A 14,952-nucleotide genomic window follows, 5' to 3' on the forward strand; every position below is an offset into this window, starting at 1 on the left:
TCTGAGTAATGGAACTCCACCATCATAGTTCCATAAAATATTATTTTATAATTAGTTCTCTACAGGGCAAGTTGCAACAGAAAAAAGAACTAATTATTTGATGTAAGCGTTTATTACAGTTTTAATTAATAATGACAAAACAATTACGTTATAGTCCAAATCTGGTACAATCAACAAAAAATTTAACATACATAAAAAAAGTGTTTCAATAAATAATAGTTACAAGTTTTATTTCTACACGAAACATATACAAGGCTCGAACGTCTGGGATTAATAATGCCTATTGAAAACAAAGAATTTCCCAGGATTATAATTTTTTTCAATTTCTATATAATATAACGTGTATTATGGAACACTTTAAATTTGTATGTATTTCCTGGTTCGTTTTAAGACTTTAAGGTGTTCCATATTAGTGCTAAAAATACTGAACGAAATCTAATAAACATACAACCACTATTAGAAGGCACGTAAAATTTTATCCCTTTTCAGATTTATTACTAATTCGCTAAAAAATGGGAGTACATAGTACGGAATGATTATTACACTATTTATTAAATTATATACAATATTCACTTAAATTTCTATCGGGTAATTTACAGTATGTGGTAAAATATGTGATGGTTATTGAGGAATAGTGTGTATATTAATGTTAAATAAATCTGATGTTAGAACTGTGAGTGTTAACACTATTGAAATATAACAATATGGAAAATAGTATCTTTTCATAGCATTAGATAATATAATAATTTCAATAAAATAATTATCACACTATTTCTTTATGACCAATCATTTAAAATGTTTACGATAATCTTACAAACAATAAAAATTTAATATATTTATGTTTATCACACACAACTACTCGATTGCACCTAATTATAAACGACACCTTATGGAAGTCATACAACCTTCATATGCATCGGTTTTATTATTTATATATATTATACCTTGAACGTACAATATTCTCTCTCATAACTAGCAGTCGATCAATGAATCCTATTTGCACTATTTATGTAAGAAAAATACTTTCGAACAAGGCCAAATTGAAGTCAAGCTAAGTAGAAGTTATATGAAACACTGGTCCTATCCGCAGGAAAACTCGGCGCAAAATGGATCGGAGTTCGGCTTTAAGATCGAAACATACAATTTCGCAAAGATGGGGGTAATACTTTGATATATGCACAGCAAACTGGAAAAATTAGGTTCGAATCGGGACTACTTGAATTATTACACACATTGTTACTTACTCTGTTATCAGGCATTTTAAGCATTCTAGTTAAGACCAAAAGAAGTAAAGACGTCCACGCCTCCCTGTGAGCTTCGCTTTGCAACTGCAAAAAATAGTCGAATCCTTCTTGACAGACAGTGATCAACTTTGTCTCTATCACATCCCAATCCTGTCTTCTACCCTCGTCGCAATACATCTTGAAGAGAATCCTCAGTAAACAGGCCAAGCTCTGAGTTTCCTGTTTCAATAGGTTAGGTTTGACTGATCCTCTGTACCCGGCTTTCCATAATATATTTCGTTGTTCGTGATTTACATTAAATGTTTTAGCAAACCTGAAATAGATATATTTTAATTTGAAATAATAATACAGAGGATTACATCAAAAGACGCCGATTTGAGGAAACCTTTCTATTTCACCAACAAATGTAAATTACTGAACGTAATAGGAATTGAGTTCTTTCATTCAGTCAAACTCATAAATATGATACTAATTCAAAGCAAAACCAGTATTAGGAAATGGATACCGAGATAAAAGACAAAAATTAGAATATATAATATAGTAATTAGAGTAATATAGTATGATTACAAATACATGACAACTTGAAGAAAAACTAAGAATAAAATACATGACTTCTCCTATGCATCGTTTAATTAGAAGTAATTTGTACACTTTAGAAAATGCGATTCCAATAGTGTTAGCACATATTCAAAAGACAAGAGATAATGAGATGAAAGAAAACTGTTTGTTTAACAATAGATGGTCATCAATGGAAGATAATTCCTATTCACCATTTGGAAATAGTTATCTTAGATATACTGTATGTTATAATAACAATAATAAAGATAATAAAATTTAAAAAAATTAAATTGTTGACACATGAAAATCTACCCAAGCATAGATGAAGTAAAATCACCAACAATAAAAGTTTATCAAACTAATTCAATTGCCAATTCAGAATAGTGAACTATGACATAAGGAAATAGATAGAAATACTGAGTAAAATTTGTCTTTTGAACTGTATGAATGAGATAACTGGTATCATTTGATGGAGAAGAGAAAAAGCATGAAGTGTTAAGCAAAACTAAACACGGGGACGAATTGATCCACTTCAAAAAGTCTAGAGGGCCTTTTAGAAGCGGTAATACCCATTCACAATTTAATATGTTATATGAATTCACACATATATAAAAGCTAAAGCCTTATTTATTCCTATTACTTTAAAGCTTACCTGTGAGATTGAAGCAAGCATTCTGTTAGCTTTAACAAATGAGAAGAACTAAGCAACCTATACATTCCCTGCTCTTCTCTTTGGAATTCCGTCAAGTTTCCGCTGCCGGTCATATCGGCAGCGGCTAGAGCCAAAGTTTCTGCATCCTCCTTTCGTGAAGTGGCCGGATAAAATACTATATTGTCGATAGTTTGTATTAATTCTAGTTGAACTACACTTTTGATTTCCAAACTCAAAAATAGCGCCACGTCCGCATTCGGCGCCTGTTGATCGGCGAAACTTACCGAACGTTTCAGTATACCTTTCACGTTAACATCTCCGTTTTGTTCGATGATGGCTGTCGTTTTAATAGAATCTGGTCTCCAGGTCATCAAAGCTGAAGGTATCGTAGAGTTGAAGATGTCTAACATGCATTGACAGGTCTTTTCCCAAGTCGCTTCAGTAAATTTGTGCCCGTTGGAGTTTACCAGATTTTCCAAACAATTAGTGCCGGATTTGGCTAACTGTTCGTTGTCTTGTTGGACGCACCAATGTAGCTGGGCGTATAAATCTTCTAATAGCAACGGTCCCAGGACATCAAAATATTGAGTGAAAACATCCACAATGGCGTATAGCGCGTGGTTACAAGTGGTCGTCATCCATTCGGCTTTCTCCGTATGTTTTTCCGGTAGTTTCATGTTGTCAAATATTCTGAATAAGACTTTGAAGAGATCCTTCCACCAATGACCTTTGAAAGTGTCACCATATGTCTTTATTATCTCAAACAAAACCGTTAAAGCACGAGTCCTAACATCTAGTTTACATCTATTAACAACGCAGGATAATGAAAACAATAGTGGGAACCAGCCCCTCACCCACACTCGATCGTCTTCACTTATGGCTACGTCAGTTTCCATTCCACCATGTTCAGCAAACAAATTCGGCGCCGAAGCAACACTGCAAGCACACGCTCTCACCAAACGTATCGCTTCCATGGAGGTATCCGGAAATCTCGCATTGCACGCAAACTCAGACAGACACTTGACGGCATCTTGGAAAGAGTCTATCATAGCAGGAAATTGCTTTTTGTACAGTTCGGTAATGATTTTTCCCGATGTCTGGAAAGCCAACTCGACAATGGCTTCGTCCTGATCGCCGGCGGCCAAATGAAAGACAGAAAATATATTCTTCCAGCCAGATTTTATGTTGTTAGCTTGAGAATTAACCATTTGTGCCACGCAGCGTACGACCATGTCTCTTATTGCCGGCGAAACATTTTTCTTCATGATATGTTCGAATGGACGGAGAAAATCCTTTTGAAAACGGAAATTTGAAAACTCTCCTTTCTCTATAAATTTCATCGATAACTGTCTTAAACTATCCACTGCAAAAAAGCACACGTCTTCGTTTCTACTACATCCTACAGCATTAAAATGTTCTCCTAACACTTGCCAGATTCTTGACCATTGCAATCGAATTCGACCCATGTTGTAGTAAGATATCTCAACGATTTTTTGCAAGGAAAACATTCTCGGATGTCCTGGATGGGCCAACTCGTCAAGCGACACTTGACACAGAGCTTTAACAAAATCTACGATGGCGTCACCGTCAAGCCTAGTCGAACCAGTGAAGATTCTATCCACCGCAACAACCACGCTTTGGGAACTGGTTTGGCCTATATGCTCTTTATAGCTTGGATCAGGAGGCTTATGACCTGGACCTGAAAGAAATTCTGGACGAACGCCAGTTCCTATAAGCTGAGCTAGCTCTAGTTGCGAGATACACTTCAAAATATCTAGCCAGGACGACCCTAAGTAATTCCCATCGGTATGTGCCACCATTATCAAAGTTTTAATAGTATCAATATTTTTTGCTTTCATGTCCATAATAGGAGAATTAGCGGTTAACAGCGTAAATCGGGCCAAAGCTTGCACATAAGCATCTCTTTCCAAACTCATATGAAAAATGCAAGCAATTCTAATAGCACATCTAATACCATCAAGGCACAATGAGGCTACTTCAGGATCATCACAGTCTTGGAGACCTACGCTGAACGCGGCTAAGAAAGATGTCCACGCCATCTTGAACATAGGTCTAACGTGCTCCAAATGTTTCGCCAACGTAAAAGGTGCTTGAACATGTGACACAGACTCCATCAGATTTTTAGCCGCGGTAGAAATGGCTTCCATCTCCATATTGAATAAAATTTTTCGCCTTTTTTCACTATTAATTTGTTGTTTTCCCGGTTTGTTCACTGTATTTTTCATTTTAATCTCATGACCAGCTATCTCGTCATATATTTGAGATAGATACTCCTCAGGCACCTCTTTGCAATCTGTATTACCTCTGTTTAATTTAATATATTGTTCTTTTGTCATTTTATTTTTGACTTGTGGTGAATGCAGATCAGTGGTTAACATGATAATCGAAAAGCCTAGAACATAAGCTGTATCGGCACTGGAGAAAAGACCATTATTTGGATTACACTCGCAGTATCTACTAGCAAACTTTTCCATTAATCTATAAAAAAATGGGTTAAAATAAATTTAAGAAAGAACATTTAATTAATGCATTAAATAAAGTGTCTCAAAAGAAAGTTCATATTTAGGATACTGATTAAAAAAACAATTAATTACGCCCATATTTAGGGAATTTATTTATTTTCCATCATATTAGAGTTGATAATTCTTGGCGTCAACATCGCAGTTAATTTTTGTGTCCATTAGGATGAAAATGATTTTCATCTGACCATTCATTGTCCTCTGTCTTTAACTGACATAATGGTACTTTAATTTGTATATTGCTATAGATGCTTGCAACTATAGATCTTTATTGGGACTCGATTCTAAATCAAAAGATTCCAATCGTCACATATGTAACACTTAGTTGCATTCAGCCAGTAAGGTAATCAAGGTTAACTTTCTTTTGGACGCCTATACATAATAAATATTACCTATCAATTTTTTGAGCTTCTCCAGGCAAACGGAAGCCATCTAAGAAGTGCCTCAATGCCGCTACAAAATCCATATTGGTAAATTCCATTTGATCAACGTATGTGTACATAACTTCCTTGCAGAATTCATCATTATCACCAAGAAAATCGCCAACATTGGTTTTATCTAATCTCTCTTCGTTGTGCAAAAATTTAGCTACCTCTTCTTCAGTACTCCCTAATAGGCCATGCTCTTGAAGATAGACAATGCCTTTTCTGGGTTTTCTATTAAATATTTCTATACCAGTTTCCCATACCTACACATAAAATTGAACAAATGTTTATAAAATTTAAATTAATGCATTATTTCAATTAACAAACCTCTTTCTGCTGCTTCAACACCTCCAATTGCTCTGGCGAATCCAATACTTCTTTATTTCCGCTGTCGCTTGAATTTAAACTTTCTATACTACCTCCATGGCTTTTTAGGGATGCAGTATCCTTCTCTTTGTGATCTTGTGTTTCTCCGACAGTACTTTGAAGATTGGGATTTACATAGAGATCTTTACTCCATTCTACCATACATTTTAATATTGAGACTAAACATTCCAAGCCACGAAGTTTCATTGTTCTTTCTTGATTTGGAGAAGCACCCAATTCTTGTGAATGTCTTCCTAAAATACATTTGTAATGAAAACATTAATAGGAAACACGAGACATTCAATAGGCATGATTAATTTTAAATAACTGTTCTTTTAATATATTTATTATTTATATTAATCTGGCCTTAAATACATCTTTCTAAATATATTAATCTTACTTGAATAAATACTTTATTTTAGAGACTGTTAGTTATTATGTACTTACCTTGAGCAACTTTGAATAAATCACTGACTAGACGTTCAAATAAATTTGCAGCTGCAAGATCACAGTCATAATTTACATAAATATCAACTACGGACTGGGCATCACTACATATTTTAGTTAGAGCCTGTATTACCATCCACTTGTGTTCAAATGATGAGTTTGAAGTTTCTAGTATATTCAAAAATATCTCTTTAAAGAATACTTCAATTTGCATCTTGAGATGCAATTTAAAATTATATAATAGAGCCAAGAAGATGGCCAATGATAATTCAAACACTTTTGGAATTGAACTAACGCCATTCTTTGACAAAGCAACACAAAGATATTGTTTTATTGCAATGATAAACATCTCATTTGAACGAAACACAGGTCCTGCATTTTGTAAAATGGAGAGAAGCAATTGGAGTGAAAGAATTTTTGATCTAAGTTCATGTGACTTGGGATCTGGGGTACCATCAGGTAGAGGCTTCATTGAAAGTTTGCATAAAGCTCTAAAAACTAAAAAGGCATCTTTTTGAAGTATGTGAGTAAATTTTGCAGTAACTGCAGAATCATTTTCACTATTGGTGTTTAAACTTTCCTGAGATGGTATTCTATAAAAATTAGTCAATTAGAAAAGTATTCATGTAATTAAATTTAGCATACCTTGTTATTGACGAAGATACACTTTTATTATCAGTTTCTTCAACACTATTTACTGATGTTACAGATACAGCTACACTTATCTTTCTATCTACATCCATTATCACTCCATCCAAAATACTGTCTAATATTTCAACAGCTACTTTTTCACTTTCTTTGATATCTGCTTTAAGTTCTGATTTCTGTTCAGCTTCTCCGTTTTCAGACTTTATATTATCTTTAACAAATTTTGCTTCTCCATTTGTCATATTTATTTTCTCATTTGCTTGCAATTCAGCTTGTACCTCTGCTTCTAGGGCTTGATTTTCCATTCGAGTAAATATGACATTTAACATTTGTGTTAGTGTAGCACGGGCAGTTGTTTGATTTATTAAATTTTTACTCGCAAGAAAAATGTTATAACAAGTTCGAACAGCTAACAAAACTGTACCTTCATGAACTTCAACATGCTGACTGGTAACAACAGTGAGAAGAGCCTTTATAATTTGCAATTGGACTCCTTTAAAAAAAAATTTATAACTATTGACAAATATAATTTGATTAAAGCTGACCTTCATCAGTTTGGGGGCCAGTGAAACATGAACAAATGGTCTCAACAATTCTATCAATGAGTAATTTTCCCGGGGTGGTTGAATCAGGCACATTTGCAGTCAAATGACCATAGGCAATCAGTTTTTGCAAACAATCCAATGCTGTGGTAACAATTCTTGATGATTTGCTTTGGCATGCCAATTCAAAGGGTAAAAAATATTTTTCAGTAGTGAGAACATTTGCATCTCCACTTTTTGGTAATGGTAAAACATCAGATACTTTATCTGACTGTTCATCTTCTGACGAAGATACATTTTTGGTCTCATTTTTAAGTTCCTCTAAAAATATATAATTATAATGTATGCATATATTATAAGATATGCACTAATTAAAACTTGTTATAATAGCTCGCCCAACAATTTAAAAATCATTCCATATTTTCTTTATATAAATATTTCATTATACTGACACATACCTAAAGCAGCTTCACATGCTCTTTTGAGCTGTGAATGATGGGACCTTCTAATTTCTTTATCATTAAGTATCTTTTCTAAAGCTCTTAAAATGAACATTTCTCTGGTTTTGCTATTAGATTGCATTGTTTACCGACGAAACAATAATCACCATAAAATACCCTTTAAATAAATCAAAGGGGCAAACATTTTCTTGTGACGTGTAGCTTATTTGTTCACACAATTACACACGAACTGTATCGACACCTAAACGAACCAAATACAAAATACGAACTATTTAAAAACAGTTTTTTTATCCGGTAAAATCAAAACTTACTTTAAATCATCAATTTGTAGAAAAATATTGTTTATTTAGCAATGATTTTGTAAACGTCTTTGAAGTTGACATACGACGTGTTGTATATTGCCAAAGTATATTTAACGAATGTCCAACTAGATGGCGCCACATATTCGGTTACTTTATTTTCAAAGGTTTTTAAAGTTGAAATATTGAAAACCGCTGTTAGTGTATATCACCAAGCTTTTTGTGACGCTCAGTTACATATATCGATAGCTTAAATTGTTAACGTTTCTTGTGTGGTGTTTAAGAGTACCTAGGCAAGTAATTAATAGTAAGCAACTTAATAATTACCTTGTGGTGGACTTTTTGAGTTTAATTGCTATATAAATAAAACTTTCTTAAAATGTATTAATAGCCATGCTAAGCCAGTGATTAACTTACATTGAGGAACCTTGAATAAGCCGTTGATTAATAATTTAGTGTTTAAGTAATTTATAAATGTCATGTTTCTAATAGATTCAAATTTGAATATGTTTAATTTGTTTGATGTTAATTTGATTAGTTTGAATTTAATTCATTTAAATCAATCTTTTACATTACGCCGTTTAAAATGAAATAATAAAGTTGACAAAATGGTCGACGATAATTCAAAATATTTCTAAAACAAATTAACATCACTCTGCAAACCGTTATAATGCCATCATATAGTTTATGAGGAAAAAAAAATCACCTAAATTTAGTTAAAAATACTGACCAATCAATGAAATGCGCTTTTATTATTGGAATTGCTATTATTTATTGGGTTAATATTTAATTATATTTATTTATAAATGTTAACAAAAACCCGTGTAATAATATCAAGAACTCTATGGTTATAAACGTTTTTTATATTGCAAATGATCTTTCTGTTATACTCACTTACTGGAGCTTATATAAACAATGCCTTCCTGTAATCGCAGATTTTATTTAATCAGCATTTTTCAGGCTTTCGTTATCAGTTGTTAATTTTATAAAATACATATTTAATTTATTCGCGGCTGTTATTCATATATTTTTCTAAGGAAATAATTAATTGGTTATAAAATGTATTTTCACATTAATGTCGATTTTGAATGTCCAATTGAATTTAACCGGAAAACAAAGCAATCTGTCATAAGTTGTTCATTCTGTTCAATGGCAGATGTCTGTTTATAGATATCAAAATTTTAATATATTATTATTTTAAGAATACTCTTACACATTTACTATTCAGACGTATCAGTCGTAAGAAATACTTTTATTTCTTGCTAAATAAAATATAATCAACAAAACATTATAATGGTTATTTTCGTGGAATTATACTAGGTACATTCGTACAATAACATTCGTCCTTAAACTACATCAAGATACTATTCGAGAGAAAGATAGGTATGCCGAAAAAATATCGATATTTTTAACAGACAAAAAAGGAGGAGGTTCTATGTTCGACTCTATGCATTTTTTTAATGTATGTTCGCCGATTTCTCCGTCAATTGTGGACCGAATTTCAAAATTCGTTTTTTATTCGAAAGAACGCACTTCCGTGGTGGTCTCATTAGAACCAAATCAGGATCTGTTGGGGGGAAGGGGAGAAATTGAGGGAAAAATTTCAATGGCACGTACATAGTTTTCACATATTTTTTTTCTAAAATAATCATATAGTTGGGTATAATGTTATTGCTAAGCTGATGTGACGGAAAATCGACCAAACTAGAACAAAAGTATATTAATGTCAAGGTGCCGGGTATCAAATTAGATTTCTTTTGTTCGTAATTTAATTTAGTGTTGTATACATTAGCGATGCGAAAACATTATCCCCCGCCCTTTACGTCTCTTCAGACAGTTACAAGCGCGCAAAGGCTGACGTTAATTAGGCGCGAAAATCAAAAATGGCCTATAACTCTCGCTATAACTTTTCTGAATGCAAATATTTTCGATGTCCAATCGCACCTTTCATATAATTCTGCTTCTATATGTATCAGAATATGTTAAGCAAAACCCAGGTGCAAGAAATGTTTATTTTATTTTAGACCCGTGTAATTCTTTCTATCAATGATTAAAAAGTCTTTACAAAGAGGTTTTTAAAAATAGGATTCGTAATGTATATTTTGCATTAGTTCTTACTAGCTTGCTTAAATTGAGAAATGTGTTTTATTGAGATTCTTTATATTAGGTTTACTGTATCACTACATAGTATAAAACAAAGTCGCCTTTTCTGTCCCTATATCCCTATGTGCGCTTAAATCTTTAAAACTACGCAACGGATTTTGATACGGTTTCAATAGATAGAGTGATTCAAGAGGAAGGTTTATATGTATAATACATGCATAATATACTAAGGCAACATTGCTAATTTTAGAGGTTTCTAACGTGATGTCGTAAATTAACCTATTTTTTAGGCTTATTTAGCAATTAGCAAAAACGCTGCCTAACCCTACGAGTTAGATCAAATTAATGTACTACAGTATTGTACACCATAAAAAGGTCTACAAAAAAGTCCGCGATGGTATATGTTTATCTTTTAGGGATAACCCACATTAACCATTTTTATTGTTTACTTTTTACGTGAGAAAATGGCTTATTTACGAAGCTATTTTAAGCAATACGGCATTAATCCTTATCGAATTAAGTACCTTAAATACAGTGTGCAATTAATATAGATCAATATGGTTCCTTACAGCATGTAAATTAAACAAATATTTTCGGAGATATTACAAATTTAAAATTTGCGTTTAAGAATGTGTAATGTAATAAAAATTGTATGAATTTAGATATTCCAAAGATAGCAGGAAATCTTCATAGTAAGTATAGGGGAAGAGGAATTGTTTTACTCCAAATTTAATGTGTGCAGGCCAAGGGCAGTAATGAATGAACCAAAAATACTGGATCGATTTTAATCATGTTTTCATTGAGTGACATAGGCATATATATTTTATGCCCGTGCAAAGTCGGAGCGGGCCGCTATGTTTTTATATACAACATTCATATTTTTTCTGTAGTGTATTTAATTTAGTATCAGCATTGCACCCGTGCGAAGCCGGGGCGGGTCGCTAGTAATTTATATTGGTTATTTCAAAATAATAAATAATAGTTAAAATAATAGCTATATTATTTGTTTTCAGACATAATGCCTGACGTTGTTATAACACCACAACAGCATTTGCCTGGCAGCTGTCCAGTATGTCATAACAATGGATGGTCTACAAGATACACAGTTTGTGGATGGTTGTGGTGCTTCCTATGCTTTCCATTAGGGATAATTTGTTGTTGCAGCTTAAGAAGGAGACGTTGCACATCATGCGGCTACAGTCCATCTTAATCAAGCAATCATCAACATTACCTCATCTTGTACTAGTTTTTGCATTGAAAAATTCTACTAATGTTTTTTATGATCTTAAAATGTGTCGATTATTCTAATAAAATATAAGAATTTTGATCTTAAATAAAATAACTTTTAACAAAAAACAACGCTTCTTTTATTTTAACATTTGTTAACAAGTCGTGTTTAAAATTAGCTTGGGATATCGTGCCATTGAGGGTTAACTCAATACATATAATTGCAGAATTATTTTATGTGGTCATAGCAAGAAGGCTCTGCTTAAAGGGCAACAACATTTGGCTCAGTGTATATTGAAAATTGGATATTTATCAATGTAGTTTTGCCATTGGTATTAAATTGTCGGTAATATTTTCATAACTTCTACAAAGTCACACACAACCATCCTTAATCTAGCCAGCTTGGGCTGTTTCTTTCAATTAAAACGACGTCTTATTTATTTCTTATTTATATACTATATACAACACTTTTGAGATTCAAGAAACATTATAATCAAATAATAGTGATAAAGATATATCTCTTTGTCTAAGGTTATAGAAAAAGTACAAGTAGCGGTCAACAAGATCTACAAATGGACTAGACGCTGGAAAATACAGCTTAATAGCTCTAAATCTGTCCATGTTTGCGTTGCGGCGAATTGACAAAAACTTAATTATACCACTTGAAGCAGAATCAGCTAAATACCTCGGAATATATCTCGATGGTAGGTTATATTGGAAACATCATGTCAGACAAAAAGCAGAACAAATTACACTCAAAGTCAAGTTACTTTACTGGTTAGTCGGAGGATAATCTCAAGTTGATCTAAAATCAAAGAGATTGGTTTATCAGTCAATTATAAAGCCTATTTGGACCTATTGGTGCAAATATGGATGTATGTATTGTACTAAAACATCAAGTCAACTAGCAATCCAACGCACCCAAAACAATTTTCTACAATTAATTACCAATGCTTATCGCTACGTAACCAACGAAGAGCTGCACTATGACCTCGGATATATATATATATATATATATATATATATATATATATATATATATATATATATATATATATATATATATATGTCGAGGATCGAATCCGACAAACTACGCGAGAACTTTCTTAACTTCGGTAATACTTTGTTCTAGTGACACTTCAAATTATGTGCTCTTTTTTGTTGTTGATTTTTTGTTATAGTGACGTTTTACTGCTGTTAGTGCGCGAGAACTTTTCTCACTTTGATTAATTACAATTTACGATGCCGCGGAGGAGACGACCTGACTTAGGTCATCGCCGTCAATGACCAGCACTGATGACCAGAAAGAGACAGATCAAGAAAATTACAGTTACATGACAGTTAAAAGTAGGATCAGTTGTCATCATGCTGCGTAACATTAATCAACCTCGACTGTGCAATGGAACAGGACTGGCTGTGAAAAAGATGATGAATAACGTCATTGAGGCAGCAGTCATAAAGGGAAAATACAAAGGAAAGGATGTCTTGATCCCGCGTATACCGATGATTCCAACGGATTTACCATTCGATTTTCATCGTTTACAATTTCCAGTAGGTCTGGCTTTTGCGATGACCATAAATAAATCTCAAAGCCAGTCGTTGGAAGTTTGGGGAATCAACTTGGAGTTTCCCTGTTTCGCGCATGGACAATTAAACGTCGAGTGTTCGCGCGTCGGGAAACCGTCATCTTTATTTATTTACCGCCACAAAACAAAACAAAAAATTGATTAACAAACTGTATCATAACTGTGTGTGTCTGCAAAAATCTTATTGAAACCTTATAAATAGCCATTATATCAGGAAAACTCTGTTTTTTAAGTATGAAACATCATGTGTAATTAATCGAAAAATATTAATAAAAATTCATTCATACCGACCATTTTTTTAATTAATTACGGATTATCTGCCGATAAGTCTGCCGGGTTAGCTAGTCGCGTTATAGAAATGAGCCAATCAAATGCCTGTAGGGCAATTCAAACGAACCAATCAAAAAAGTGGTCTCAGTGCCTGTATCCGAGGATCACACAAAACATTTCCTCGGTTTCGCCTATTTAAGTTAAACCCCCATATGACAATCTATGTATTGTGCATTAAATATTATGGAAATCTTCTAATGTTTATATATTCTATATATTTAACTTCTTTCTCGTAACCATTTTGAGAGAGAAAGAGGTAATTGTTGGGATCTGTGTGTGGTAGAGCATCGTTTAAAATGATGAAATTATTGTTCAATCATATATTGTTAATTAAACTTGTTTTTACACATCTTTTTCTATTATGCAAAATCACATCCGTCAAGTATTTTTATCATATTTGCGGTATACTGGTTTTACTGTATATTGCAATCATATAATACGCGTATATTTTATCATTAATTAAATAAAATTAACAATATTATTTACGTATGCCTGTTTGCATAAACGATTCATCTATTAATTAAATTAATTAAATTATTTGAAAACTATTTATGTGCCGGCTTGGTGGCGAGTGGTAGAGGCGACAGTACGGCCCTCCTACTGTTGCGATAGTCGCGGGTTCGAATCCCGCTGAGGCATGGTCGTAAATTTATGTTTGTGATTGTCATAGACAAGAGTGTAAAATCCCACAAGGAAAATGATTCCAGTCACGCCAGTAACCAGGCTGTGTAAGACCGGATGTCTCCTGGGATGTTTTTTAAAGTTGGTCACTCGCCCCAGTGGATACGCTTAATGACGAGGACCTTGGTACGGAACCCACATTAAGCTGTAGGTCTAGTCACTAAAAAATCCAAGAGGCTGACGTGACTAAAAAAAAATAAAATAAAAAAAACTATTTATGCTGATTGCTCTTATTACTAATTTTATATAGAAGTAAAAACTATCAATAATAATAGCAAAGCTCATTTAAACTATGAAATAGTCCGCTAATATCATTGTTTTATAAGGTTCATAGCTGGACAAAGTACACGTTTTGGTACACTTAAAATACAAAATAATATCTCAGATTTTACAATTAATATACAAGTCCTGCATCTGAAATATAAAAGATACTATTTTAACTATTTTTATTTAAAATACAAATTACAAAATACTGTCAGATTATAGAATTTCCTTTCGTGAAGACTGGGTTTTTAATGTACTATCAGACAAACAGGCAAAATGTTGGGAAATGAATAAAACTTGGTAAAGAAAACAATATTTCCACTGACGAGCACAATATTGTGTTATATGAAGACTTTTTAATTTAGAATACGTTTTGGTAAGCTTTTTGCTCTTATCTTTTAGGAAGCTGGCGTAACTCCATTGGTCATGTATGTGGTTAATGACTCTCTTTGTCTACAGAAACAATAAAACTATGATTTTCATTACTAGTACTGACAGTCTTGTATTATGTATATTATTGCATCATGTATTATTCTAAAGCATTTTTTCATGTTTTTTTTCGTAATTTTCTAAGCTTCT

The 14,952-nt window shown here is 33.0% G+C and overlaps 1 protein-coding gene and 1 long non-coding RNA gene across 2 annotated transcripts; one reads left to right on the forward strand and one right to left on the reverse strand.

Moving 5' to 3' along the window:
• Positions 1–93: 93 nt before the first annotated feature.
• Positions 94–8,310, reverse strand: Sec71 (ADP ribosylation factor guanine nucleotide exchange factor Sec71). The gene is made up of 10 exons (XM_076407915.1): positions 8,195–8,310; positions 7,881–8,124; positions 7,426–7,743; positions 6,878–7,373; positions 6,233–6,825; positions 5,747–6,039; positions 5,387–5,682; positions 2,455–4,953; positions 1,245–1,557; positions 94–1,186 (listed from the first exon to the last, which is right to left on the reverse strand). Exons 2-10 carry the CDS (start codon positions 8,002–8,004, stop codon positions 1,052–1,054), a joined length of 5,067 nt encoding a protein of 1,688 aa, XP_076264030.1. The 5' UTR covers positions 8,005–8,124; positions 8,195–8,310; the 3' UTR covers positions 94–1,051.
• Positions 8,311–8,368: 58 nt separating this feature from the next.
• On the forward strand, positions 8,369–11,641 carry LOC143198599 (uncharacterized). Its single transcript, XR_013006252.1, has 2 exons — positions 8,369–8,475; positions 11,299–11,641. It is a non-coding gene; the product is annotated as an uncharacterized LOC143198599 (long non-coding RNA).
• The last annotated feature ends 3,311 nt before the right edge of the window (positions 11,642–14,952 follow it).

The sequence above is a fragment of the Rhynchophorus ferrugineus genome, unplaced genomic scaffold, assembly GCF_030347505.1.
Source record: "Rhynchophorus ferrugineus isolate W39M unplaced genomic scaffold, kcgeb_rfMv2 rfM6, whole genome shotgun sequence".
Taxonomy (NCBI): Eukaryota; Metazoa; Arthropoda; class Insecta; order Coleoptera; family Curculionidae; genus Rhynchophorus; species Rhynchophorus ferrugineus.